The sequence below is a fragment of the Saccopteryx bilineata genome, chromosome 5, assembly GCF_036850765.1.
Source record: "Saccopteryx bilineata isolate mSacBil1 chromosome 5, mSacBil1_pri_phased_curated, whole genome shotgun sequence".
Taxonomy (NCBI): Eukaryota; Metazoa; Chordata; class Mammalia; order Chiroptera; family Emballonuridae; genus Saccopteryx; species Saccopteryx bilineata.
In genome coordinates this window covers 155,053,263-155,080,678 of record NC_089494.1, presented here as the reverse complement: position 1 = coordinate 155,080,678, position 27,416 = coordinate 155,053,263, and the positions used below count along the sequence as shown (strand labels likewise).

At 39.5% G+C, this 27,416-nt stretch overlaps 1 protein-coding gene across 15 annotated transcripts in view; it reads left to right on the top strand.

The window, feature by feature from the left end:
• Window positions 1–27,416, top strand: part of CACNB2 (calcium voltage-gated channel auxiliary subunit beta 2) — a 431,046-nt gene that overhangs the window by 378,498 nt on the left and 25,132 nt on the right. For 9 of the 15 annotated variants that reach the window (XM_066232415.1, XM_066232420.1, XM_066232421.1 and 6 more), the window contains 6 exons: window positions 7,235–7,357; window positions 9,267–9,403; window positions 13,776–13,852; window positions 19,885–20,018; window positions 23,593–23,673; window positions 24,149–24,207. In XM_066232415.1, the coding sequence (XP_066088512.1) occupies window positions 7,235–7,357; window positions 9,267–9,403; window positions 13,776–13,852; window positions 19,885–20,018; window positions 23,593–23,673; window positions 24,149–24,207 (611 nt within the window). Of the gene's footprint in view, window positions 1–7,234; window positions 7,358–9,266; window positions 9,404–13,775; window positions 13,853–19,884; window positions 20,019–20,162; window positions 20,183–20,632; window positions 20,695–23,592; window positions 23,674–24,148; window positions 24,208–27,416 lie in introns of all 15 variants that reach the window. The other 6 variants (XM_066232418.1, XM_066232428.1, XM_066232430.1 and 3 more) reach the window with 3 other exon arrangements.

The window sequence follows — 27,416 nt, the reverse complement described above, 5'->3', positions numbered from 1 at the left end:
ACCAGGCAATCTTACCATACTTCCTTAGTCCATTTAATTTTCTGTACTCTTTAATGACTGTTACATGCTTTTCTCCCTTCTCAAACCTCTAATCCTTCTTCCCTGTCTTGACCCCTACCTTCCCGTTCCATTGAGAAACTCAGTTGGAAGGTGGCTTCCATCACCTTGGCAGCCGGCGTCGGCGCTTGTACACACTTCTTCCTTGTCTGCCTTAAGAACTGGAGCCCCATCCCTGTCTCAGGCTGTGTCCTCTACTTGAGCACTGGGTCACATTGCTTAGCAGGGACATTGCTCTAGTAATTTCATCCTCTTGTTCCTATATCATCACCTTTCTTTCCCTCTCTGTTGGATCATTCCATCAGCATAGTCACAAGTTGTTATTTCTCCTACGTTAAAAGAAAAAATATCCTCTTGTCACCAATAATCTTATTTTTTTCTCAAAAAAAAATTGAAGAATTGTCTGTACTCCCTGTGTTCAATTCTTCTCCTTATTTGACACCATGGATCACTTCCTGCCCTTTGGAACAGTTTCTTCCAGAAAACTACAGTGTGAGCAGTCACTGTCCTTCACTGTTGAGCTCTCTGAGCCTCTTTGGTAGTGGGAATACCCCTGTGTGTGCTCATTCACTTGGCAGTCTTGTCCAGGCCCGTGGTTTTGAATGCCATCAATCTACCATGACTTACAACCTTGTATCTTTAGCTCACATCTTTCTCCCACACTTTCAGACCTTGAGCACTCTTCCACACCCTACTTAGATGTTTCATAAACTCTCAGACTTTACAGGTGAAGATTGAACTACTGACTTTTGCCTCTGGCCACCTGCAGCCTTCTCCATCTGTCTTAATGGGTACTCCATCCTTCTAATTGCTCAGACCCAAAACGTTTGTCATCATTATTGACTCTCTTTCATACTCAACATCAAATCTATCAGCTAATCGTGCTGGCTCAGCTTCAAAAATGTGTACCCAGACTTGGGCCAGTTTTTTAAATGTTTATTTTATTGATTACAGAGATAGGAAAAGAAAGAGCAAGAGACAGACAGGAACATCTATCTGTTCCTGTATGTGCCCTGACCGGGGATTGAACTGGCAACCTCTGTGCTTCAGGATGATGCTCTAACCAACCAAGCTATTCGACCAGGGCAAAATTGAACCATATTTAACTAGTCCATTTCTTCCTCCCTAATTTAACCATCATCTTTCCACCTAGGTTATTATGATCATTTCCATCTGTTTCTTTGTTTTTCTACCCAAAAGTGCCCAAAGTTTCTCATCAATTCAAAAGCCACCATAGTCCTTTTAACATGTCAGAACACATCACTCCTCTACTGAAAACCCTTTAGTGACTTCTTATCTCACTGAATAAAAGCCACAAGTCTTGACAGTGACCTGCAAGGCCACATAAAACCTGAGAGCCCTGACTACATTTTTTGTTCTTTTCCCTGATTTACTTCACTCAGCCTATCCTCCTCAGCTTCTTCCTACGTATCTGGCCAGTTCCCAACGTAGAAACTCTGCACTGGCTCCTCCCTTTGCCTGGAGTTAGATATCTGCATTCAGTCACTTCCTTCATGCTTTTGTTCAAATGTCACCTCCTCCATGCAGGCTACCTGTACTCCCATTTAAAACTGTACCTGCCCTGTCACCTTGCTCCCTGGCTTTCCTTACCTTGTTTTTATTTTTATTTTTCCACAGCATTTATCACCTCCTAATATTCTATATACTTTATTTATGGTGTCTATTACTCATGGCCTGTCTCTCCCTTTTAGAATATAAGCTCCTAGAAGGCAAGGGATCTTATTTACTGATATATCCCAAATGTCTAGAGTGTCTGACACATAAATGATGGATAGATAGATAGGTAGATGGAGATGGGTGGATGAATGGATCATAAAAACTCAAAAAGAAGCTTGCCCTAACATCCCACTTTATATTGTCTGTCCATTCTCCCCCCCGCCCAGGTTTATTCTCATATGCCTTTCTTTTACTTTGTTAATTGAAATTATTGATTATTTTATAATATCTATTCTACTAGAATAGAAATTAAGCTATGCTTACCTGAGATAGTAAGCATGTACTTAATAAATGTTAAGTCAGTCAATTCTGGAAAAGGATACAAATTTCTCAGATGAGTTAACTACATGTATAAATGTTATCCTGAGACAAATCTGTGGTTGTTTTCTGTCTGACTCAGTGTCCAGTTATCAGGATACATGATCAGTTGTTATAGTCTTTTTTTTATCACTATGGTTAGATATGTTTTATTACTAAATAATTCTCAGAGTACCCTTGTTAGTTTATAATACATTAAGCAAAGATTTTTTTAAGAAGTTAAATGATTGTCAAGATTCAAAGCAGGAAATTTCACAACATATTGTAGAATATTCTGCATTTATATAAGGAATAAATAAAGTTGAAGATTTTTATTGTATATTGGAAGGATTTCTGATTTTCAGTGAAGTTAACAAAATGATCGGAGAAGTGCTAATCACAGAAGGATAAAATGGGAAATGAAATCTTAGTATGTAATAAAGCAGGTAGCTACGATCTTACTTCTGAAAGTACCTCACTTGCCTTGGGTTCCAGGGTATTTCCTAAATAAGACTCAATAAATATACTTATCATGGGGCTCATTTAAAATTTTAGAAGAGGCTCTGGCTATATGGCTTAGTGGATAAAACATTGTCCTGGTGCACTGAGGTTACAGGTTCGATCCCCAGTCAGGGCCTGGAGGAGAAGCAATTAATGAGTACACAAGTAAATGGAACAACTTAGTGGAGCAACGAATTGATGCTTCTCTCTCAAGTTAATGAAAAAATTAAAGTCATAGGAGAGTATTGCAGGTTTCACAGGAAATTACTATGTACCACTGGAAAGTGGATAAACTGATCAGATTTTTAAGCTTTTTTCTGTAGTTTCTTATATTAGGAATCGAGTCATACTTTTCTTTTAATTTCTTTTAAAAATATTGAAAATTTGGAATAGTTAAAATTTAAGACAAATCAGTTGTAGATATTAAAAGAAACTCTGGGTTTTCCTTTTGTTATTTGCTATTGATGGCTTTAGAATGAAAATGGAAAAACATACTTTCCTATTTAGCAGAGTTAAATGTCTGTATTAAGAAATGTAAAAGTCAATGAATGAAAATTCAAGTGACTATTAATCATGATCAGTTTATTTTCTCCTTTGAATGAACTTCATTTTGCTTTTTGATCAGTAGGTATTCTATCACTAGCACATTTTTTTTTTTAACACGGACAGAGAAAGAGTCAGAAAGAGGGATAGACAGGGACAGACAGACAGGAATGGAGAGAGATGAGAAGCATTAATCATCAGTTTTTCGTTGCGACACCTTAGTTGTTCATTGATTGCTTTCTCATATGTGCCTTGACCGTGGGCCTTCAGCAGACCAAGTAACCCTTTGCTCGAGCCAGCGACCTTGGATCCAAGCTGGTGAGCTTGTTTTTGCTCAAGCCAGATGAGCCCGCACTCAAGCTGGTGACCTCGGGTCTCGAACCTGGGTCCTCAGCATCCAGTCTGACGCTCTGTCCACTGCGCCACCGCCTGGTCAGGCTCACTAGCACATTTTAATAAACTGAAGGTGCACATTTTGTTGTATCTGTTAAAATGAGTTTCACTATTAACTTTATAAGTCATTTTTTAGGAAGGAAACTAGAAATAGAGCCATGAATTTGGGAGTGTTTCTTTTTACTTTGTGACCAAAGGGTTTTTGTATTGTTTTGTTTTGGTGTTTGAGATCATACAGTGTTTTTCTCTGAACTTATCTCACTTGGCATAATGCCCTCAAGGTCCATTCATGTTTTCTCAAGTAAGTGGTAGGATTTTCTTTTTTATACCTAAGTAATATTCCACTGTGAATACAAATTCTTTATGCATTCATCCACTGAGGGACACTTAGGTTGTTTCCATGATTTAGCTACTATAAATAGTGCTGCTATGACCACTGGGGACTAACATATCTTTTCAATGTGGTGTTTTCATTTCCTTTGGATATATTCCCACAAGTGGAGTTGCTGGATCCAAAGAGATTTTTAAGTTAATTATCTCCTTAGCATAATTGTTTTCTGATAGCCGTTGGTCTAGTAAGTCTAAGAAGTTGTGAGAAAATAAAAATTGCTCCTGTTGTAAACCTCAGATGTATTTCTGATAGGAGCCCGGTGACTTCCCCCCAGCCTCTGTGGCACTAATGGAGTGGCCTCTGGTTGTGAGAAAAGGCAGGTCCTGAGGTCTCAGAAATACCATGAGCATCCCGCTGGACCTGCGCTCTTAGTTCCCGTGTGCGTCAGTCCCAGGCACCAGTCTTCCAGCAGCGCAGAGCATATGGCAGCATGATTAAGGGTGTTAAGGGAAGGCTTCGAGGGCCTGAATCCAAGTAAAAACATCGAGGAGGAGGAAAGTTTGGGAGGGCTGAGTGGTAGTTGCTGGGCCATGCTTCTGGGATTTTAGGACAGTCTTCAGTGGTGCTGAATAGAGGTGGTGAAATCCGGAGGTTTTGATCTTCGGCAGCATTCTGACATACGGACAACTAAATGCAATCATCCATCAAAAGAAGTCCACCCTAGGCGCTGTTAACTGAGTGACCCCCGCCTCCCACCACCGAGCAACCATTTGAGGCCAGGGAACCTCAGTGACACTGCCTAGAGCTGCTGAGAGGGAATCTTCCCCAAGGCGGTAAGCTTGCAAAGTTAGAATGCAAAATAACTAAGGCTAATTAAATTCCTTCAAGTTAGTCCGTGCATTATTTTCTATGTGGAACATACATTCTACGTTATAAATGCACTGCTTGAGGTGACAGAGCCCAAGTGAGTTCAGGGAATCAAAAATGGCATCCTCTGTTGGCCCCTTTGGTTAACATCCTGGGGTCTTTTTCTCAAGCTGATAAGCCCTCTTATCTTGGCAAGAACTTTTTTTCCCCTCCACTTTGTTGTCCATTCTAGTTTTAGAAATAGAGTTCCTGAAGTAAAGATATTGAGAGATAGGGTTCTGCTGTCCTCCTTTCCTACCTGTAAGTTCTGTGAAGCGAAATTCTGTACAAACCTCCACAGGTAGTGGTAGCATCCTTGGTTATAGGAGGTAAGCCAAGGAAGGAGGCACATTCTGAACTGATGTCTTCATCTGAAAAAATAAAATTATTGCCTGTGGCTCCTGTTATGAGATGCTAACTTTCTCTGCTGCTTTATTTTTCTAATTTTTAGTGTCCCATCTTTCTGCTACTCCATTGTTTGAAAGGTTGATCATTGCATGAAAGGCACAAGGTTTTCCAAGGGCTCCTCTGTAGCATTGTACACTTAATATTTCTGTCTTCTAGTGGTGAAGAACTATACATCACACTTAGGCTTTGTATCCCACGAGGAATAAAAGACCTGGGAGAAGTGAAAGATTGTGCTAGCATAAAAAAGACCTTATATCTGTGTTTTTATGAGCTGAGCTCTCCTGAATAATGGGTGGATCCACTCATAAAAATCCTATTTCTAGCAGTAAAACTGAGTCTGATTAAGAGCATGTATTATCGAAAAGGGTACCATCATATACTGCTGGTTGAACTTCAAAATACTGCAGCCCATTTGGACTTACTTTGGAATAGAATTTTAAAAGGTCTTGATAAATTGTGGCTACCACATGCTACTTCTGGGAATCAATCCCAAGAAAAGAATTCTAAATACAAAGAGGATTTTTGTGCAATAGGTCTTCAAGTCAGAATACTTATCATAGTGGAAAAAATTGTAAGGCTTAATGTCAAAAAAACGGTGACCAGTTGAAGTAATTTTTTTAAATGATCGAATAAAAATATATATCACATGAAAAATGCTATCATACTTTAAAACTGGATATCAGTTAAATAAATTATGATTGTAGCTATGAGAATAAAATCTATGTATTTAAATTTTTTTCAAGACTAAATGGAAGCGCCATCATGCTATCGAGGCTTGTGCTTCAGTGGTAGGATTATGGCAACTTTTTTTTTAAAGCCCATATTTCCATTTGAGGAACAGCATCTCTTACATCACTATAAATTGTAAAAAATACCAAGAATTGGAATTCAAACATTTAAAACCATTTCATGTCTGTTGTGTCCATTTCCAGAGCGTAGTCCCCCTTCCCCTCTCCGTTCTGTGAATGACTCTGGGTAAGCTCAGAGCCCTCAGCTCAGTCCTCACCCCAGGCAGCAGTCAGGTAGAATGGACCAACTGTGGAAAATCTGGAAATGAATATGGGTTCTCTGTCCAATCCTTCTGGACAACTCCAGGTGAAAAATTTGTTAAAAGAGAAACTACTCAGAAGAAATTCATTTACCATAGTGGAAAAGAAGCATAATGCCAATTAGAACAATACCTCTTTTCATAGTTTCTCAACAGACCTTTTTTTTTTTTTTACCTTGTGGATAAACAAATATCACCTAGATCTCTTATCTCAAACACTTATCTGTAAATCAGCAAATACAGTTTTTGGTTCTTTTTTCATCCAAAGCATTATACCGTTTGGAATAATGTCATTCCTTATTCATTCAAGAAGATGTTTGGGTTGGGGGTGGCAGCTACTAAGTCTTTGCCACTGAAACCAAAGAACTTAGCATTTTATCTCTGTGTGTTTCCTGATTTCCAGTTGCTACATACTATCAAGTTATAAACACGTATTTCAGTAGTTCATCTTTACCTTTATTACTTGCCGTGGACTAGCGCAGCTAGAAATTCTGGGTCTTGAAGGAGAACGGTGCGGAATTAAGAAAATAGACTCACCAAGAAAAGACGATGGGATCATGGGATCAGGAGGCCTCTTCAGTGCTGATGGCAGTATCTGAGAAAGCCACAGTGGAAGGGCATGTAAATTACTTCCAGCAACTTAAGGAAGCAAGTGAAGTGGGTGCAAATACTCAGCATCATAGCCAATATGAGGGGAGGGGACGTAGCCTTTTGCTAAGCCTCGAATTTAAAAAGGCTTTTTGCTTCTTGCAGCCTACCACAATTACTTGCAGTGCTTTCAAAGAGAACAGTGGCCTTTTCCTAGATTGGAAATGTGTGGTATATGGCCAAGAGCAGGAAGATTTCATTCATATGCGTGGAATACCATACTAATAAGCTGTTTAGTGATGAGAAATTAAAGTGAAAAAAACAACAATGGCTACAACTGTTATTCAGTGTATGTTTGTATTGTGGGTGGAAAGGGAGGGAACACTTGTTTCTAATTTTTTTCCCCCTTTTTTCTCCCTCTTTAGACAAAGCCTGTTGCATTTGCAGTTCGGACAAATGTCAGCTACAGCGCAGCCCATGAAGATGATGTCCCAGTGCCCGGCATGGCTATCTCATTTGAAGCAAAAGATTTTCTGCATGTTAAGGAAGTAAGGAAAATAATCTGAATTTCTGTCCACGTGACTTTTTACCTTGAAGCGTGATGTCCTGTTTCTTATTGCTGTGAAATAGCATTGCACAGAGCTGCAGTTGTGTAACATACTCATGAAATTCTTGCTCCTCGGTCTTTTCTAATATGATCCTAACCTGTATAAAAAAGGAAGCAGTCACAGGCCTCTTGATGATAACTTCAAGGCTCCCTGGGGCTCTTGTGATCCAGAAATTGGGGACTACTAGAGGACATGATCCCTTTTTACACTTAAGCTATACCTTTTATTTTAATTTGTAACTGACTACGTGTTGTTTTTCCTTTCATATCTCTAGTTTAACCACATAGGGATGGTTTCATAATCTCTAAAATTCTTGACCTCTCCTCTCTGCTGACAGTGTCCAAACTCAGATACTTGGTGCCCTTTTCCTTCTTTGATGATCGACTTCCGCGGTGGAAGGGGTAATGGGAGGAGTTGAAACCAAGACTAGAAACAGATAGCAAGAAAATCCCTCTTCCTTCATGCCAAGGTCACCACCTTTCAGTTTACGACCACTCAAATTTGTCAGTTAGGCAGAGTCAGCCACCCTTAATGAAGATTTATTTTGAGTCAATATTTATCCAATGCCTGCTGTGCAGAACACTGTCTTAAATGGCCAGAATCCCCTAGATGGGGTCCTTTGTGTATGAGCCTGAGGCTTCCTCAGACCTACAGAAACTGACCGTTGTAGTCTGGGGTAGTCTGGGGATGATGTGTCCTAGAAAGCGAATTTGCAAACATGTAAATTTAACTGTTCACTGCACTGAAGGCTGTAAGCAAAAGGAGGTGATGACTGCCAGTTTAAAAAGCCTCCCCAATTTAGAGCCTCTCATTTCATGAACATAAAAAAGAGATGTGAAATACTGGAGGGAAGAATAGAAAGTTTTCAGAAGTGATGGAGTGCCTAGAATCTGATTTTATGACAGTAAATGAATTAGTCCAGGGTCTCCTCCTGATGGTTGATGCTTGGAGAGGAATCCCTTTCTACCATGAAAGGAAAAGAAACCAGAGTGGCTATTCTTTGAAATGTTCAAGAACAGATTTGAAAAATACTATTCAGCTGAGGGAAATCAAGCCAAATCATAAAGGTTTAGGGATAAAGATTCCATCCACAAGAGAGACATTTTTGGCATCAGCAGAAGTAGAGAAATTGTCTGTGAATACCATACTATACTAATTATAAACATGTTTGCACAAGTAAATTTTGCTCTGGTGCAGAATATTTCTGGTAGGTTTCAATATGTATCTCTCAGTTTTAGTATTTCCAGTTACTCGGATTACATTAAGAAGAAGACCTCTATAACACTCTCCAGTCCTTAATGGCCTCTTGTTAGAAAGGGGTAGTTAATCTTTGAGCAAGGAGAATTTAACCTAGGTACTCAACAGTGACAACAGTACCTGTGGCGAAATTCAAACTAGTCTTAGTTCTTAGCCAGATTCTTCATCTTAACTAAAAATACATCACGTTTACACTCAATCCGTCAATCTGTGGGATTTTTGAATTGTGACATACTGCTCACAAAAATTAGAGGATATTTCAAAATGAATATGAAGTGATAAAAAAGCATTTTTTTTGATTAAACAACATCAGAAAAGCAAATGACAAGTCAAAAAAAGTTCAGTTATGCAGATGAGATGCAAAGCCAACTTTTATTTCATTGGTGGAAATGCACTGTACAAAAGGCTGAAAGTACTGCAGTCTCTGCACGTTCCCTGATCCCCTAATTTTTGTGAGCAGTTGAAGCATAGTTCATTGTAATTGCTATAATATTTCTCCCCACTGAAAGTACTTAATGTGGGAGAAAAATAAACCAATCTGAGGATTTCAACTTCTGTGCGCTGATGTTAACAAATCTGATTTTGTGTTTAGAAATTTAACAATGACTGGTGGATAGGGCGACTGGTTAAAGAAGGCTGTGAAATCGGATTCATTCCAAGCCCAGTGAAGCTAGAAAACATGAGGCTACAGCATGAACAGAGAGCCAAGCAAGGGAAATTCTACTCCAGGTATGAGAATGGCAGGTGTTTGTGTAACCGTCCAGACTGTGCCGTCATCCGGGTGCTGTTTGCTGTCCTCCACAGTCTTCCTTACATGTTATCAAGCGGACTGGGGATAGGGTTTCTGGATAGTAGCACAAGTCCTGCATTTTAAAAAGTTCATTCCAGCATCTCATGTTCATCGACTTGGGAGAGAATTAAATTAATTATGATCATTAATGAAAACAGCTAAGGTCATAGAATATTAAATTCAGGCTTCAGTGCAGAGGAGATTCTCAAGTCCTAATCTTTTGCTGAAAATACTCTGGCACTGAGCAAACTTAGTGACTAATCCATCTCTATAGCTGCCCGGTGTGGCAGGAAGGTGCTTTAGCGATGATAGTCATAGACATCACTGGCAGAGAGCAGTCCTTATGGCCTGTTTGATTTCATTTTCACTTGAGAAACTCATTTTTCAGTTCTCCCTACTGCTAAGCTCTTAAGGTGAAACTCAGTATGAAACCAGTTAAAATTGCCTGTGCAGATAGCAATTAAATGAGTTGTACAATAGGCTGGGGCTAATTAACCCTTCCTAGCACTATAGCGGTGCTTTGCCCCTCATTAAAAGAAACACTAAAAGGGTTACTCAGATGGAGTGAATTAGAAATATAACCCCATGTGGCCAAGTCCAAGATGTAGCATGCTTCTCCCCATGTTAAAGGATATGATATGGGCAAGTCCTTCCTTTAATGTGTGTAACGAGGCTCCTGTTGTCTCTAGCTTGTATTTTATTTGTTTATATACTGATGCAAATCCTTTGTCAATGATCATGTTTTAGTGTTAGCAAGAATTTCTTTTTTCAACCATCAACAAAGAAGTTTTTGGTATAGAACATCCATCTTTTAAGTACTATTTCATAACTGTCAGGCTCTTTTAGTTCAAACAGAGACCTCTACCCTGTATTTGACATTTATTAATCCCTGGGTGATTAAGGCCTCAGATGGTGAGATGCTTTTAATCATAAAGAAGTAACAGTGTGGGCCTGACCAAGCAGTGGCACAGTGGATAGAGCATCAGACTGGGACATGGAGGACCCGGCTTGAACATGAGCTCATCCACCTTGAGCGGGGGCTCACTAGCTTGAGCACAGGGTCACTGGCTTGAGCATGGAATCATAGACATGACCCCATGGTCATTGGCTTGAGCAAGGGAACCCTCGCTCTGCTGTAGCCTCACCCCCCCCCCCCCCCCCGTCAAGACACATATGAAAAAGCAATCATTGAGCAACTAAGGTGCCACAACAAAGAATTGATGCTTCTCATCTCTCTCCCTTCCTGTCTGTCTGTCCCATCTGTCCCTCTCTCTGACTCTGTAAAAAAAAAACAAAAATTACCTGAGGGGTATTAAAAATCTGCTACTATTCATTCCATTTCTATTATTCTGTTTGTTTTAGTGTGCATTTTTCTATTCTCCACATTGATAATGGTGTCTTAATACTAGTTAATAAAATCATACTGTGGAAAAACTTTATTTTGCTGGGGCACTGGCATTGCTATTATCAGTTTGGTAGTGCTGTCTATATTTGTTGAAATTTGAAGCTATCTCAGCTAGGGGATGAGTTTTGGTGTTAGTCTGTTAAAAATAATTTAGCATTTTCCAGAGTTTTACTGTCAAATCACTTGAGAAGAAGGTTCCATGGTCTAATGAGTTGAAGACAAGACATCAGAAAGTTATTTCAGGATTTTTCATAGCCTTTAAAATGTTAACGTGCACTGTAAATCCAGGTGACGGGGTAGGGATACTTTTCTTGCACATACTTACTTATGTTTTTTCTTGGTTCATGTCTTGGGAATAGTGTTTTCTAGGAGGCATTGTGGAAATTTTGGGATGGGCTATTGCAGAGATAGACTTGTATGTCTTTCTCTGATTTTTCTTCTATAAATGGAGAAAGAAAAACTACTTCTAAAGGAATAGGGAGGGAGAATTTTTTTGTTAAGGCAGCACAGTTTCCTCTGCTCCGCCCCCCAGGCATCCCTGGTCTGGTGTGAGTGATGAGCTCAGCTTTACAAGAACCTGTGGGAACAGGATGTATATTAGAGCGTCCACTTCACAGATGAGGAGACAGGCCATGAGAAGTTAGGGAACTTGACCAAGGTCACCAACTAGGAAGTGGTAGAATCAGGATGAAAAGCAATCAACTGGCTGTAGCTGGCCCTCGGATGGAGATGGACTGCCGTGCTGTACTGTGAGTCCTGTAGCCAGGCCTGACTCGGCAAGCACAGAACAAATCAGGATCGTGTTACCAGTTGTTGTTTACTGTGTTAGCTATATTGTTTGCTATTGCATTATTTCTTTAAAGTCCTGTACAGTCTCTGCATTCAGGGAATATATAACATGTCATAACTTAGTCTGGGTTACCTTTCCTGTAACCATATACATTTTGCTTCAATTTTCTTGATTTTATTTTGTCCCATCTCTTCCCCTAAGCTTTTGCCTAAATATTTGAAACTATTTTTACTTCCTTTCAGAAGTTTTTACATTTGTCTTCTAACATTTTAAATAGTTTAAAACTTTGATATATAAATTATAAAAGCCAATTAAAACCAAAAGCAGTAAAACTTGAGAAGGTTACATTTTCATAGAATTAAAAGTTAAGGACAGATTTACACTGTGAAAATTTTTACTCTTTGTAATGTTTGTCACAGTTTTACGCAATTCAAATAATACTTTTAACTTCTATTAAAATTCAAAAAGAATGTAAAACAAACCATGTTTAAGTTGAAATTAGACTTGGCCTTTTAGAAAAGAAAAACTCTGGAAGAAAATGTTCTGGTCCTGTTTCTAGGTATTGTATAACTACCAGAGAGTGTTTCTATTAATACCACTGTTTATTCATTTTATGTACTGTCTGGTATTTTTTTTAAATGTACTGAGGTATCCTTTTAAGAACCTTAAAAATATGTAGAGGCCTTATGGTAGTTGCTTAAAGTTTTTAATATTTCTTTTACTCATTAAAATCCCAGTAGAGTAGCAATAAAATACGGCCTGCCACTGAGATTTTAATGGAGTGTCCATTTTTGTATTGTTTACATAAAGTAAATACTGCCCCTTGATGCACGGACGCAGTAGCAAATTATTTCAACCAGTCAGTCCCTGGCTTGGCTGTGATGCCAGCCTTCAGACAATAAGACTGTCCTTCTGAAATCCCATGTCAATCGTTTAAGATATTCCTTTCCATCTTTGTGAGGGGTCATTTAGTAACGTGTTGGTTAGCGTGCTAGTACTCAGGTACAACACATAAATGCTATTGTTCTAATATTAACTCCAAACTGTCTTAGATAGAATTGTGTCTTATTAAAACTTTAGAATTTAGTAGTTCTGAAGTATATGCCCTTTACATCATCCCTAGTTAACCCAGTCTATTCCTCCATGTTAGCCATACTTAAGAAATGTTCTGGACACGATCTGACGGTTCAGTGCTCGGGATATGCTGTCATGTTCCTTCATGTGCCTTTCAAATATTAGCAAGGTTTGGTATTGCTGGGTTTTTCTTTTATAGGTCACTTATTAAAAGTTGAGTCTTTTCAATCTTAGTATACCCCCCCAAAAAAAAATCAAGCTAAGACAAAGAAGCAGGAACCCCATGAAGAGGGAGCAGTTCAGATTGGTTCGGAGAGTCTAAGATAAAAGGTGCAAAGGAAACCTCCGCTGTTACTACCTGTGATCCTGGCAGAGAACCTGAGCGCTGCAGAAGTCACCCAAGTTCTCTTCCACTCTCCCAGGGCCTTTCGAAATTAAACCTTGAATTCAGAACAGAGACTATTACATGGCTGTTTGTAGGACTCCAGGAATATCCACTGGGAAATTACTCTTTGCCTCCTTGTAGTGAAGACAAATTTAAAGTTCCATAAAAAACACAATGAGTAGCCCTGGCCTGTTGGCTCAGTGGTAGAGCGTCGGCCTGGCTTGCAGGAGTCCCGGGTTCGATTCTTGGCCAGGGCACACAGGAGAAGTGCCCATCTGCTTCTCCACCCCTCCCCCTCTCTTTCCTCTCTGTCTCTCTCTTCCCCTCCCACAGCCAAGGCTCCATTGGAGCACAGTTGGCCCAGGTGCTGAGGATGGCTCTATGGCCTCTGCCTCAGGTGCTAGAATGGCTCTGGTTGCAACAGAGCAACGCCCCAGATGGGCAGAGCATCGCCTTCTAGTGGGCATGCTGGATGGATCCCGGTCAGGCGCATGTGGGAGTCTGTCTGACTGCCTCCCCATTTCCAACTTCAGAAAAATAAACAAACAAACAAACAAACAAAAACCACAATGAGTAATCGTGTTTATTGAGCAATCCATATGTTTTTTGTATCCGAAATAAGTGTCAGATTTAATACAAATTTTTGCTTTACTTCAGTAAATCAGGAGGAAATTCATCATCCAGTTTGGGTGACATAGTACCTAGTTCCAGAAAATCTACACCTCCATCATCTGGTAAGTAGGTGACCAGCGCCGCACAGCTACATACGGCATTTCATGCTTTCCTCAGTCTGACCTCGTTGTGTGACTTTGCATACACTGAATCCCTGTCTGAATCTAGAAATGTTAAAAAAAAAAGTATTAGAAATATGAATGCCCCGATACAGTTAGGAAGAATTGGGAGAAATTATTTTCTGGCTTTGGCGAAACATAATAAAGGAAATATGTCAGTGTGTTCACTGTCAGTTCCTGTACTTAAATAAAGTGATGAGCATATTGAACATTTTACTCCCAGCCGCCACTGTGTGCCGGCACATTGGAATGAGCAAGTGGATGGTGAACATGAGCTTCCACTGCATGTGACGTGTAGGCCTCCATGTTCAGTCAATAAAAAGAACCATGAAAGCTTTGGCACAAGGAGGAAAGGAAAGGAAAATGAGGGAGTTGTAGGCCTGACATGAGCTATTCTGAAAAGGCTCTGGGAAAGATGTGGAAAATGTATAGAATACCAAAAAAAGGTAAAAGTACTGTGGGAAGAGTGACTACCGTTTTATTTATAAAGTAGTGGGTTCATGCTTAGGGTTACTAGATAAAGGACACTCAGTCAAAGCTGTATTTCAGGTAAACAATAACTTTTTAGTATTGTAAATACTAAAAATATAAGTAAATATTAGTATAAGTAAATATTGTATGAGATACGCTAAAAAATATGTATTGGTTATGTGAAATTCAGATATAACTGAATTTTTATTTGCTAAATGTGGTAGGACTACCATTCTGTGTACAGCTCGGGTTCCATAGGAATAGAAGGCTAATTGGCCCAACTGTGTGCAAGCCTGTGATCAGAGCCTTAGTTTGCTAAGAGATGCAATCGAGAGTCACAGTAAGATCCTAAGAGTTGACCAGCAGAGCATTTGAGCAAAATGATTCTGTGTCCGGTTTTTAGAAGCTGGAAGTGGGAAGAGGTCAAATATGGCAAGCTGTGCATCTATGCAGTTAAGGAACTAGGTGCACAACGACTGCTGTGTGTTAAGAACAAGAGGAACAGGACTCCTCTACGACCTGTCCTCAAACCCATTCTGGGTGTTGGTGGGTTTTAGATGCCAATCTAAGGGCTTCTTAGTAAAAACTATAAAACTTTTTAGGTGAGCAAGATCTGAACACAATAAGAAATGTCATTGTAGGATGCATATCAATGTCAAAAACAAGGTATTTATAATATAGAGCAATTCTCAGTTGCTCAAAGTGAAGTAAAATAGTATGTTTAAAAGGAAAATTGAAGCTTTTTTAGGAAATGAGGCTTTTGTCTTTTTTTGTCCAGTAGTATGGATAGGTATTTTCTGAAGACACAGGAGAAGGAAGGCTTATCTGAGCTTCTCAAACACGTGAAGTTTTTGGGATTATAACATAAACCTCATCCTTTTCCTGTTTATTTTAATGGCTATCAGAAGACTCCAGAGGCTGGAGATGAGGCTCTTGAAACAGGCAGATGCTACCTCGCATTGTAGCTCCTCCTGCAGACATCAGCCCCACTTCTGTAAACTGGGTGGATTTTGAAGAATAAGTTCGTGTATTTGATAAATCATATTTCATTTTTGTAGCTAGATGTTTGTCATTATTAAAAATAAAGTTCAATGAAGAATTTAACATAATAAAATAAAGGTGATTTAAAAGTCCACCCAAGTTTTAGACTGATACAGGACTTCGGAATAACTTTTCTAAATACCAAGAGTAAAAAATACTTGTGTCTGAATAGATTGGTGATACTAACCATCTGTAAAATCTATCCTAGGCAAGTCAAAATTCTGGTATAATTTTTGTGTTACTAGCCCAACTTATTTTTGTGAAACCAGAAAATTCTGCAGAGAGAACCCCCTACCTCCCTCTAGGGAAAGCTACATTAAGCCATTGAGTGTGGATTGGCCTGCAATTGGAATATTCATCTTTGTTTCCCAGAGGCCCTATTTACAATGCTCTTCACCTAATGCTAGACCAAAGAATATAAACATCTGCCTAAACTAAATATATTTGGGGCTTCTCAAGGATTTGGAAAAGAAAATATTTCCACTTCACATCTGGGAAATGGGGTAATAGCCAGTTGTACACTGCATGACCACGCCTACACGAATATATACATACGGGTTACTCCCTTATGCCACTCAACCTGACCCAAGTGTCTAAGATTAAACTAAAGTTTAAATCTCAAAAAATGTCCCAAGGCTCACTCTCTTTAAAAAAGTGCTTGCTAGTGAGAAATAATAAAATAAACTGATTTCAATTTTATAAAAAAAATTTAATTTATTGATTGATTTTTAGAGAAAGGAGAAGGGAGGGAGAGAGAGAAAAAAGGGGGTGAGGAGCAGGAAGCATCAACTCACAGTACTTGCTTCCTGTATGTTCCTTGACCAGGCAAACCTAGGGCCTTGAACCAGGAACCTCAGCATTCTAGGTTGACACTTCATCCACTGTGCCACCAAAGGTCAGGCAGCTAATTTCGAATTTATGGAAACACATGTCCTGGCTGGTTGGCTCAGTGGTAGAGCACTGGCCCAGTGTGTGGATGTCCCAGATTCGATTCCCAGTCAGGGTACACAGAAGAAGCGAGCACTGCTTCTTTACCCCTCCCCCTTCTCTTACCTTTCTCTCTCTCCCTCTTTCTCTCTCTCTCTCCCCCTCCTCCCCTCCCTCCCCTCCCTCCCTACCTCTCGCTCTCCCGCAGCCATGGCTCGATTGGTTGGAGCAAAGTTGGTCTCAGACATTGATAAGAGTGTGGTGGTTACGGGGGGAGGGGGGAAAGGGGGAGGGGGAGGGGCACAAAGAAAACTAGATCGAAGATGACAAAGGACAATCTGACTTTGGGTGATGGGTATGCAACATAATTGAAAGACAAGATAACCTGGACTTGTTATCTTTGAATATATGTATCCTGATTTATTGATGTCGCCCCATTAAAAAAAAATAATAATAATGAATGTCTAAAACAAGAGTTCAAAAGATGAGGACAGAGAAAGAAAAGTTAGAGGAACGAGTCATATGAAGAGGACACGTTCTATACAATGTGAACTTCTGCTTCCAGGTGGAATTGATTAGTCACATTACTATTTAACCACCTATTGTGACTGAAGAGTTAATTATAAGAAAGACTGTGCCAGGTATATGGGGAGTTACAACAACTATTAAATCTTTAAATTAAAAAAAAAAAAGTTGGTCTCAGGTGCTGAGGAAGGCTCCATGGCCTCTGCGTCCAGCGCTAAAAAAGAATGGCTCCGTTGCTGAGCAGTGAAGCAGTGGCCCCAGATGGGCAGAGCATGCCCTGGTGGGCATGCCGGGTGGGTCCCGGCACATGCAGGAGTCTGTCCCTGCCTCTCCTCCTCTCACTAAAATAAATAAATAAAACAAATTTATAGAAGCAGTTTTTCCCAAGTAAATACCAATTTTTGCCAAGGTATGCCTGTATAAGCATGAAATTTTTAAAAAAGCGTGACATTTCTCAGCATAAGGAGAACCATTAAGTTGAATAAGGTATATGGAACTAAGAAAGGAATTGACCATGCTTCTTAACTCTTTAGTAAATTTCTTCAGTGTATTTCGAAGATGGCCAAGTGTTTCAGAATTCTCTGTTTTTCAGAATGAACCCAGAGGCGTTTAGTTAACCAAAACTCAGAACTAGTAAATTGGAATGTTTTCAACTTGGGGTTTTGAGTCCTTGTGACCAAATACAGATACATTTCAAACCTGACTTAAGCTGTGGGGGGGTGGGGGTGGGGTAGGCAAACAGCTGGCAGTGTCACTGCTAAACTTTTTATATATTTCCACTCTTCCTTTAAAAAATAAAAAAATCCATCTGCTGATCACAGCAGGTCAGAATCAATTCATGAACTTGGCTATCCCAGGGTTCAGTCAGTTCTGACATACAAATGGGCCTCAATTTCAGGAAGGCTCTCAGATGAGGAACTGGCTTTGAAGGTGGCTTTTCTAAGCCCAATAAAAGATAAGAAAGGTATACAGGAATTTATCACCAGAAGAGAAACTTATCTGATGTTGCTTAAGACCTGATACAGGAATAGGGAAGATTGAACAAGAGTCTCTCCATTCTATCCACGAAGACACTAATGGCATGCTTACTAATATGGAATCCAAGGAGAAACATAAGGTGCTAGAAAAGTCAGCATCAATTCAAATCCCTGCCCACATTTTACGTTTCCATTGCACACTATGTGCTGAACTATTTTGTTCATCAATATGCATGCATGGCAAAGAGAAAGACATATTTACTAGGTAACTAAATTCCTAAAATTAACTCGATCCATTATTACTGTATCTGCAGAGAGAATGACACCTCATCTTGATGCCAGCACTAGGTGATATTTTCAATATTGTGCTAACAGTGCCACCTTTTACATGTCATCACAGGCTTTTGACCTAATCAAATGAAAAGGAGCATTTGAACAAGAGATAGTAGTTTTCAAAAGACTGAGTCACCTAATAACCGTAATAACTCCAAAATTGAAAAATAATGTGACGCCTGTCAGATGATGTTTCGTCATTGAAAATGTTAGCAGCAGCTGTCATAAGCACTGATCCAGCCTGTGTATCACAGGGCAGGGTAGTGGCTTTGCAGCACTGAGCTGTCTGTTATTTCAAGGGGGTGATCTGTTCCTGAAATCTGAATGTGCTGTTTCCTGTTAGCGAGGTGACAGGAGTAATATGCTATGATGCTTTCCTGGGTGAGTAGATTTTCTTCTTTCCTTCTACTTGACCTCATTTAACCATAGGGTAATTCTTAGTGAGCTCAATTCTCTGCTAGCTTGTACATCCTGACACCGTGGACACAACCCCACTGGGGAGCCGAGGGAACTGGACGAGCACTGGCTTAGAGCAGGGGCCTCGCCCGCGGCGGCACCAGCAGTCCCGCAAGCCAGGATGGGACTCCTGGAGGCAGCAGTTCTGAGTCTGGCTCTGCTGGGGTTTTGCGAAGAACAAGTCCCTTAAACTTCTTAAGAGTTTATCTTTGAAACTTAAAAACAAGTGCGTTGAAGGTGAGCTTTCAAATAGGTTCCATTGCTGATTCTACAGTTGATACAATTTTCTTGTAATTGTACATGGAAGCATTTTGTAAACTTCAAAATGAGGCGATGAGCTCTTTTTTAATCTAACACTTCATTTTTAAGTGACATATTTTCAGGGTGAAAGGTTTTTAAAAGTGAAGTCACATAGAGCCGCAGACCTAGACCTCTCATTCTCCAGATCAGGAGACTAGTGCATATTCTCGTGGGTCCATGTGCCCTTCCACGTCCTTCTTGTGCTAAATCCAGTGGCTTTCTGGAAGTCATTGGAAGTCTTCCTTATGGCACTCTATTACACTTATGTCGCTTGGAGATCATTTGATCCAGTGTTTCCCAGTTAGCTTTCAATCAGGGCACACCTGACATCTTGAAATCATTGTAATGCTGCCTTTCTGGAACCCTCCCTGAGTCATTTCCCCAGTGTCTGACTTCTTTGTGTGGTCTGAATTTAGGATTTTCTATTCTCTTTCTTTTAAAGGTCTGTTACAACTTGAGTGAACCTTTCTATATCACCCTACTTGCACACAAAACCAAGCATAATAAGAAATCTGAGACATGCTGTACAATGAGGCATATTATAAAGGTCCTCAGTGGAGTTGCTTGTTACCTAAAAGTTGGCTGAATATAGTGTACGAAGTGAAGTGACATGTTCTGTACCGTACTTACATACATAGATACAGAAAATATCGATGTTATATTTGAAACAACAAATTTAAAATGTTTCTCTAACAATGTTTCTTGAGCTCTAGGGTAAAATTGGCCCAGCAAACAGATATCATGAGGGGAACTTTTGTTAGATTTAAATACATTGTATTCTTAATGTGCTTTACCTTTAAATTTTACTTTGTTTACTGTGCTGAACACTCATGATAGATCTTTTTTTACTAAGGTGAATTTTATTTGCTTTCATTTTATTTTTTATAACCTCTTTTTTCCTCTCCTTTCTACCTGATGATTTTTGAATTGTTTGTCTGTATATAGCTATAGACATAGATGCTACTGGCTTAGATGCAGAAGAAAATGATATTCCAGCAAACCACCGCTCCCCTAAACCCAGTGCAAACAGTGTAACGTCACCCCACTCCAAAGAGAAAAGAATGCCCTTCTTTAAGAAGGTAACATGAACTTCCGAGCTCCCATCTGTCCACCTGCTCCACTGCACTGCGTCACATTCTAGTCCTGTTGACTGTCTGCGTCCTTTGATAAGCCAATAACATGCATGCTCTGTTATTCTTTGTTTCTCTTCCACGCTGCTATAGCTAAGCAGAAGCAGAAATCGGTAAGTCTACATTGACATAAGCTGTGTTTATCCTGCCACTGGCATCATTAGCATTCAAGTCCATGGTTTTATGAAATACAGTCATTTCTGTCCCAAGAACTTACCAAATTGCTAATTGAGTCTATGCATTGCAAACCAACTAAATTCAGGGAGTGACCTGTGAGAGCACAATTACAGTACTTATCCTTTTTGATGGAATAATATCGACCACCGAGGGAACTTGTTTAAACATTCCAGGATGTCCAACACTGACAGTGCCATATAATGCACCTCTATTGTGCATGCTTATTCTGTCTGTCTTTGTCTCTTTCTTTTTTCTGAAAATTTAACTTATAATCAAGCATATTAAAACCATTATTACATTCTAATTTATGATAGCCCGATACATAGCTTGTACTTAAAATTATTCAAATCTTAATTTAGTCAGTATTTAAACTTCTAATCCATTAGGTGCAAAATCTGCAGATGAACAAGACCAGTGGAAAACTGCAGGCTTGTTTGGGCGGTTTACTGTGAGTTATTCCTATTGTCATATATAAATCCTCTCCCGATGTTCTTGCCTTCTCCATCGGTCAGATCTCAGCACCTCACGTGCTGGTCAATGGGGCGGTGGTCATGCGTAGAGCCTTTGCCACTGGCCAACCAGGATGCTATAAAGTGACGCTCCTCATCCCCTGACTGAAAACTAGGTAGTCCTGAGGTCTCTATACTCCAGACAGAGTCTGGTTTCTTTCAACACACTTTGTGGCTTCAGAGCATTATTTTTAAAGGATGTCTCTCTACCATTTTCCATTCCTTCTCTTCTTTTACACACCACTTTCCACAGCCCACTCTGCTGTCCTTATGGTCGTACTCTCTAATATCACAAAGTCCCACACAGCCATGGGTATGTGCTGACACAGAGACGTGGAGTAAAGCACTGTGCTCTGAACTCTCCACGTGCTAACCTCTTCCTCTGCAAGTATGGTGCTCTGTGGAGGAACTCTAAAATCATCAAAGAGGTATCATACTGAACTGTGAAGTTGTTTTTTAAATAAATTGTGGTTACCTTAATAATGGATGACCTGAGCACTGCAGGCCAAAACTGAACAGTTGGCTTTTTGGTGTGTGAACACAGAAGCCTCAGCCCATCTCTCTGGTCCTGTCTTCATATCACAGTGAAAACTTACAGCCAAATAAATGACCAGCAGTGCAGAAGTCTAGAAAGTCTACATTGCTAAGCTGCTCTGTGCTTCCAGAGCAGTAACATGGACTAAAACCAAGTCAGTCGAGATAAGATTTTTTTGAAGTTTTCTTACTCTTAAATTTCAAAACTTTAACAATGTTGATCACAATTTTTCCACTGAAGAATTCCTAAGGTTAGCAGGAAAGAGTAGAGAGAAATGATAGTGTCGTAATCAATAGGGCACAAAGTACTAATATTCCATCAAACAAGGTAATTTCTGTAGCTGCCCTGTTGACTGAGAAGTTGACTGATCACCAGCATCGGGTAACCCTTTGCTGCCTTATAGTCACAGATCAAGGGGACCAAAGACCTGCCATATACTGGGCCACTTAATGCTGAAAGGCTTAAAACTTCTTGGTAGCCATTGTTACTAAAATGCATGCAATTACTATTCCTAATTGCAATGGTGGAAAAGGTATTCTCATACTTCATAGTTATAAAGACTTGGCTTCCAAACATTTTCAGTATGATCCCAGGTGGTATAACTATAATAATTTAATAAATATGCTTATGATGCCTTCGGCACTGGTATTCATTCTTCTTATGTTATTGATGTGGTCATCTTCAGTGCAGAGTTCAAAAACAATAAACAATCTAAGATTCAATGATATTGTTTTCCATGTTTAGGTTGCTTTTAGAGTGGTGCTTGTGTGGCATTTGTGCTGTCACTGTATTATGTTTGTCTTGTTTATTTTTTTCTTCTGTTTAAAAATATATTCTACATTTATTGTGGCTTTTTAAATGAATTTTAAATACTAGTTACAATTTTAAGCCATAAAATTTGACAGTACAGTCACAGTAATATTTTCCCCCCTCTGATTATATTTGTCTATGACATGAGCAAAATCTCAGATGGAAGCTTTAGAATGTGAAATGGTTTTTAATTTCCCCCCTTCAGCAACTTAATTGGATTCAGAAAGTTTGTAATGAGCAATTTTAAGCAACAAGAAAATGTTCTGGAGCAACAGGCTGATGCAGAAATTATATTCACATTTGTATATCACTTTATCAAATTTTTCAAATAGTTTGAAGATTATTTTTCTTATTATTGGTCTGTGAGACTAAAAGTAATTCTTAAATTTTTAAAATATTATTTTCAGATGCTCCTTAGTGCAGAAAGATTCATATACTAATGATGGGTCTAAAGCCTTATCCATCTCTCTCTTCTGATTTAAAAAGGCCATTGGGGGGATCAGTGGAACATGTTTTGCTATCAAAATAGGCAATTTTAATAAAGTCAAACAAATTAGCAGTTACCTAATATTTTGGAAAAACTGTATTTTGATTATTTTATTTGAAAAGTTTCGAAAGTTTTAAAAATTGCTACTAAATTTAGCTCCTCCGCCTCATCTACATAAAGAAAAATTGGTGCGGGAAGCCATGAATTAATTATGTAACGGAAACACTACTAACCGCTCTTGAGAAGCACTTTAGAGATGCAGGTTGGTAAGGAACCTGTGGAGGCCACTGAAGCAGGCTTGATGGTGTCACACATTACCCACCTTCCCTCCAAGACACAGAAGCCGCGCTGTTTAAGTTTCAAGACTTGGAAACCAAAAATCCAAAAATATCAGTTTGTGAATAGTAATTCTGATAACTGTTTACTGAAACAAGCATGCCCACTAATTGAAACTCTTACAGTGAAGTAGGATTTTTAAAGTATTTGATAATGAGAGTTACAGTGTTTTGAAATTCAGTTTATCCAGGTAAGACAAACATCTGATAAGCAAAGGTAACGAGACCTCGCTTTTCTCCATACTTAAGCATGTTAGGTCTGACCATGTGGCTCTTCAGAAAACTCCAATGCATCCAAAAGCAATCTAAACTTCCGATCAAGCCTAAAGCACCTATTCTGCATGAGGCATGTTTCTGTCTGTTCTACCAACTAGTTTTCATTCAAAAGCAGCACCTTCTGCTTTAGGAACTAATCTGTTAGTAGCATTTGTTAAGGAGAGCAAAAAACAAAACAAAACAAAAAACTATAGATAATTCAGTAACTTGAAAACTTTAGGAAAATAAACCCACCAATCTTATATTGGGTTTATTTAGAAAAGAGGCAAGTTTAAAAAAAAAATGTCTGAAAAGCCAGTGCCTCATATTACAGATTTCAGAAAGAACAGTTTTATGCAAAATTCTTAAGTTCCCCCACCTGTTAACCATCTGAAGTCCTCTACTCTCTTCGCAGACAGAGCACATGCCTCCCTATGATGTGGTACCTTCCATGCGGCCCGTGGTCTTGGTAGGCCCCTCTCTGAAGGGGTATGAGGTACGTAGCTGCCTTCTGGAGCACACTTGACATTTGCATGCTGAACTGCTTTGTGATTCCACCTCGCTCTCCTGATTCGTGAATATAGAACTTAAAGAGCTCCTACCAGCAAAGCATGTTTCTGTTCAAGTGGTGGACTACCTTGCTTCCTGTTTTGTTGGGTTTTATTTTCCCAGTTGTTGCTCTGGAGATTCTGCTAGTTATGATTTACTCATCCCAGGCAAATAGTAGATGGAGAGTGACTGAAACAATTTCTGATGTGATGTACTGTCATTAAAACATCAGTATAAATTCAAGGAACTTTGACTTTTTAATTGACATTCTATTGGCACTCAGAACAGAAAGATGTAGTAATCTTGCATGCTTTTCCACATTGGAAACCCAGGTTTTCAGACATTCTTAAGAGGAATAAAATTGTTTTATCATAATAATAATATTTTTGTTGTATCTTAACGTATTGCTTGCTCAATTGCAGGTCACAGATATGATGCAGAAAGCATTGTTTGATTTTTTAAAACACAGATTTGAAGGACGGTGAGTATTTTAGAATCCTGGGTATTGTGGATTTTGTCTTGAAGATGACAAAACATGGGTGGAAAAGGCATGTGATCCTTAGAGAAATCTGTCTGAAATCGATAAGTGGCAGGAAATAAGTTCCATCCACTTCAATCGATTCGATGAATATTGGTCACATTTGCTTGACATGTCGTCACACCTGGATAACCCATTTCCCTACTACTGCACTTGCATCCATAAGCTGAACTTGGCCAAATACCTGCTAACTAGTCTCATTCCAAATTCATGGTCCACGGGCCCCCATTGCTGCCAAGAAATCATACTAAATATCCCTCTTGTATTCTCGTTTCTACTCTTCTAAAAAGAAAGTCTTCTAAAAGACTTTCCATACCTGCTCCTCTGTCCTCAAACCTTTAACATCTCCTGCTCACCATGCTCTCCCCCATGAATTTGCTTCCTATTTCATTGAGACAGAGAGGAACTCCCAATAAGAGTTTCCACTACCACGCCTATTCCCATTTGGATGTTTGCCTGAATGCTCTCTGACTTCTGTTACTATTAGCCATGGCCAACACAACCCTTTGGGGGCTAGACCCAATTCCCCATTCCACCCTGACAGAGCCATAACAACCCTTTCTTCTCTCCTCCTTGGTATTTCTCATTCTAATGGAAATACCATAAGTATATAAAACATAGTTATTTCTTCCTTCAACAAACGTTTGACTTCAATTTCCCTCTATCTGTCCCATTTTTCTCCTGTTCTTTATAGCAAAACTCCCTGAAAAAATTGTGTATACAGGCTCTCTTCTCATAACTGGAGCCTACTCATCATCACTCAACCAAAACTAATGTCAGATCACTAGTCATGTCAGTGGCTCCTACATTGCTAAAGCCAGGCTAAGTCTGCAGTTCTCCTCTTAAATGACATAGTGGACCACACCATCCTCTCTTAAACACTGTGTTTGGTTTCTAGAACCACACTTCCCTGGTTTCCCTTCTATCTCACTAGCTACCTCTTTGTCTCCTTTGTTGGTTCTTCCTCGACAGCTAGACATCTTGGAAAGCCCAAGCTAAGTCCCTTGGTCTTCTCACTATTCTACCTACACTCCTTTGGTGATTTCATTCAATGTCAGACTTTTAAATAGCATTCCTTATTGGCCTCTCCTCTTACTTTCAGACCTTTATATCCAACTGCCTAGTCAACAAAACCACTAAGATGGGTAATGGACTGCTTGAACTTAATCTCCCAATTTACCCCAAACCTGCTTCTCTTGTTGTCTTCATTTCTCAGTTAGTAATTTCTTCATCTTTCAGTTCTAAGTCCCTTCAGCTCCAGATCATTGAATCATTCTTCACTGTTCTTTTTCTCTTCCATCGTACATTGAAATGCTGTTATCTGTGTCTTAAAAATGTATCAAGAACCTAACCACTCTTTACACATCCTCTGCTTTTGATCTGAGATGTTATCCTCTCCCTAGATTATTGCAACAAGTTGCTACTGACTTGTGTCTTTGCTTTCATCACTGTTTCCTTAATGTGTTCTCAATTCAGCAGCCTTAACGACCGTCTTCAACTGTGGGATGGATCTTATTACTCCTTTGTTCAGCTGTACCCAATGTCTTCTCTTTTCACTAAGCATGAAAACCAGTCTTTATAGTGGCCTAAAGACTCTCATGGTCTGCCACCCATATCCCAATACCCCTCTTACCTTTGACTTTATCTCTTAGTACTCCCCCTTGCTCCTTTTGCTCCTGCCACACTGACTTCCTTGTTATTCTGAGTGTTCCAGACAGCTAGATCTATACCTGCCTCAGGGCCTTTGTACTTGCAGTTAGTTTCCTGTGCTAGCAATACTTTTCCCTCAAATATTCTTTTTAGTTATATGTGCACGCACACGTGCACACACACACATTGTCATTCTTCTCTTTTTCCCATAATTCTTTTATGTATTTATTAATTTTGTTTGTTGTCATTCTCCCACACTTAGAATATAAACTCCAGAAGAGCAGGGTTTTTAAAATGTTTTGTCAACTGTCTACTCAGTGCCTAGAACTGTGGTGTGAGTGACAAATGGATGAATGCTGAAGGAATGTCTCCTGTGTACTCTGTTAAGGAAGTGTGGAGACGTCGGAGCCGCTCGCTATCTTTGCTTGTAAGGAGCTCATGTGTAACCCATAAATTGAAGCCTCCAGCAGTAAGATAGATAAATAGGAAATGAAAGGGCAGCTCAGCTGGTGTGTGGCTAAGGAGCAGGTAGCATAAATGGAGGAAGGAGTAACACTGATGTAGGGATGTTAGCATCCAGGAAGGGCTTTTTCAGTGGAGCCTGTGATTTCACCACCAAGTGAATTAAGAAGAGAAGGGGCATGTCCACCAGAGGGTATAAAGTGTGTGACAACATAAAGATGTGACACAGCATCACGTGTGAGGCAAGCCACCTAGGAGTACATCTTCAAGTCAAGTCCAGGCAGAGAGCGACTAGTAATGAAGCCGGGCCATGTCTAGCGTGTCATGGTAATCATCTTGAACTTAATTCTTTTACCTTCCTCCCCTTAACTTGCTTCCATAAATATCCCGAGTGTATTCTATGCACCAAGCATTATGAGAAGCAAAAGCAGACAAGGACCTTGGCTTCATTGGAGGACAGACTTGAATCAAATAACCAGTGGGCACTATGGTAAGGTTAAGCCAATTTCTGAAGCATCAGAGATATGATTGGAGTCTAAAATGGAAACTTCAAAATTTAAAGAAAGAGTAGATTATAGGGAGCCTAGGGGTATACAGGGAAGGTGAATATTTCTGTATTTTTAAAAGACAAATGTGCTGCCTCTCTTCACATTTATTTTCTCCTCCTACCCTAACAGGACACCTACAATGATAATTGTAGGTTTCAGTGTTCTTTTAGATTTTCTAATATAGTACTTTCTCCGTTGACCACATCTGCTTCTACAGCCATTTCTAATTATGTTGACTTCAGGCAGGAGTGGCAAGGACAAAGTGAGATACTTTTATAGGAAGACAAGTATTGTTAGAAATCAAGCAAAGGACTCAATAAGAAAAGGAAAATAGAATTCAAGGTGTAAAAAGACTTTATGATCAAAATCTAACTAACCTAATGTTCCTAATTAGAGTTTTTTTGTTTTCCATTGCTTTATGAAATATGTTTTATTGAAATATATTTTATTTCATGCCAGGAACCACAGCTTGGTCCTTGGACCATTGGCTTG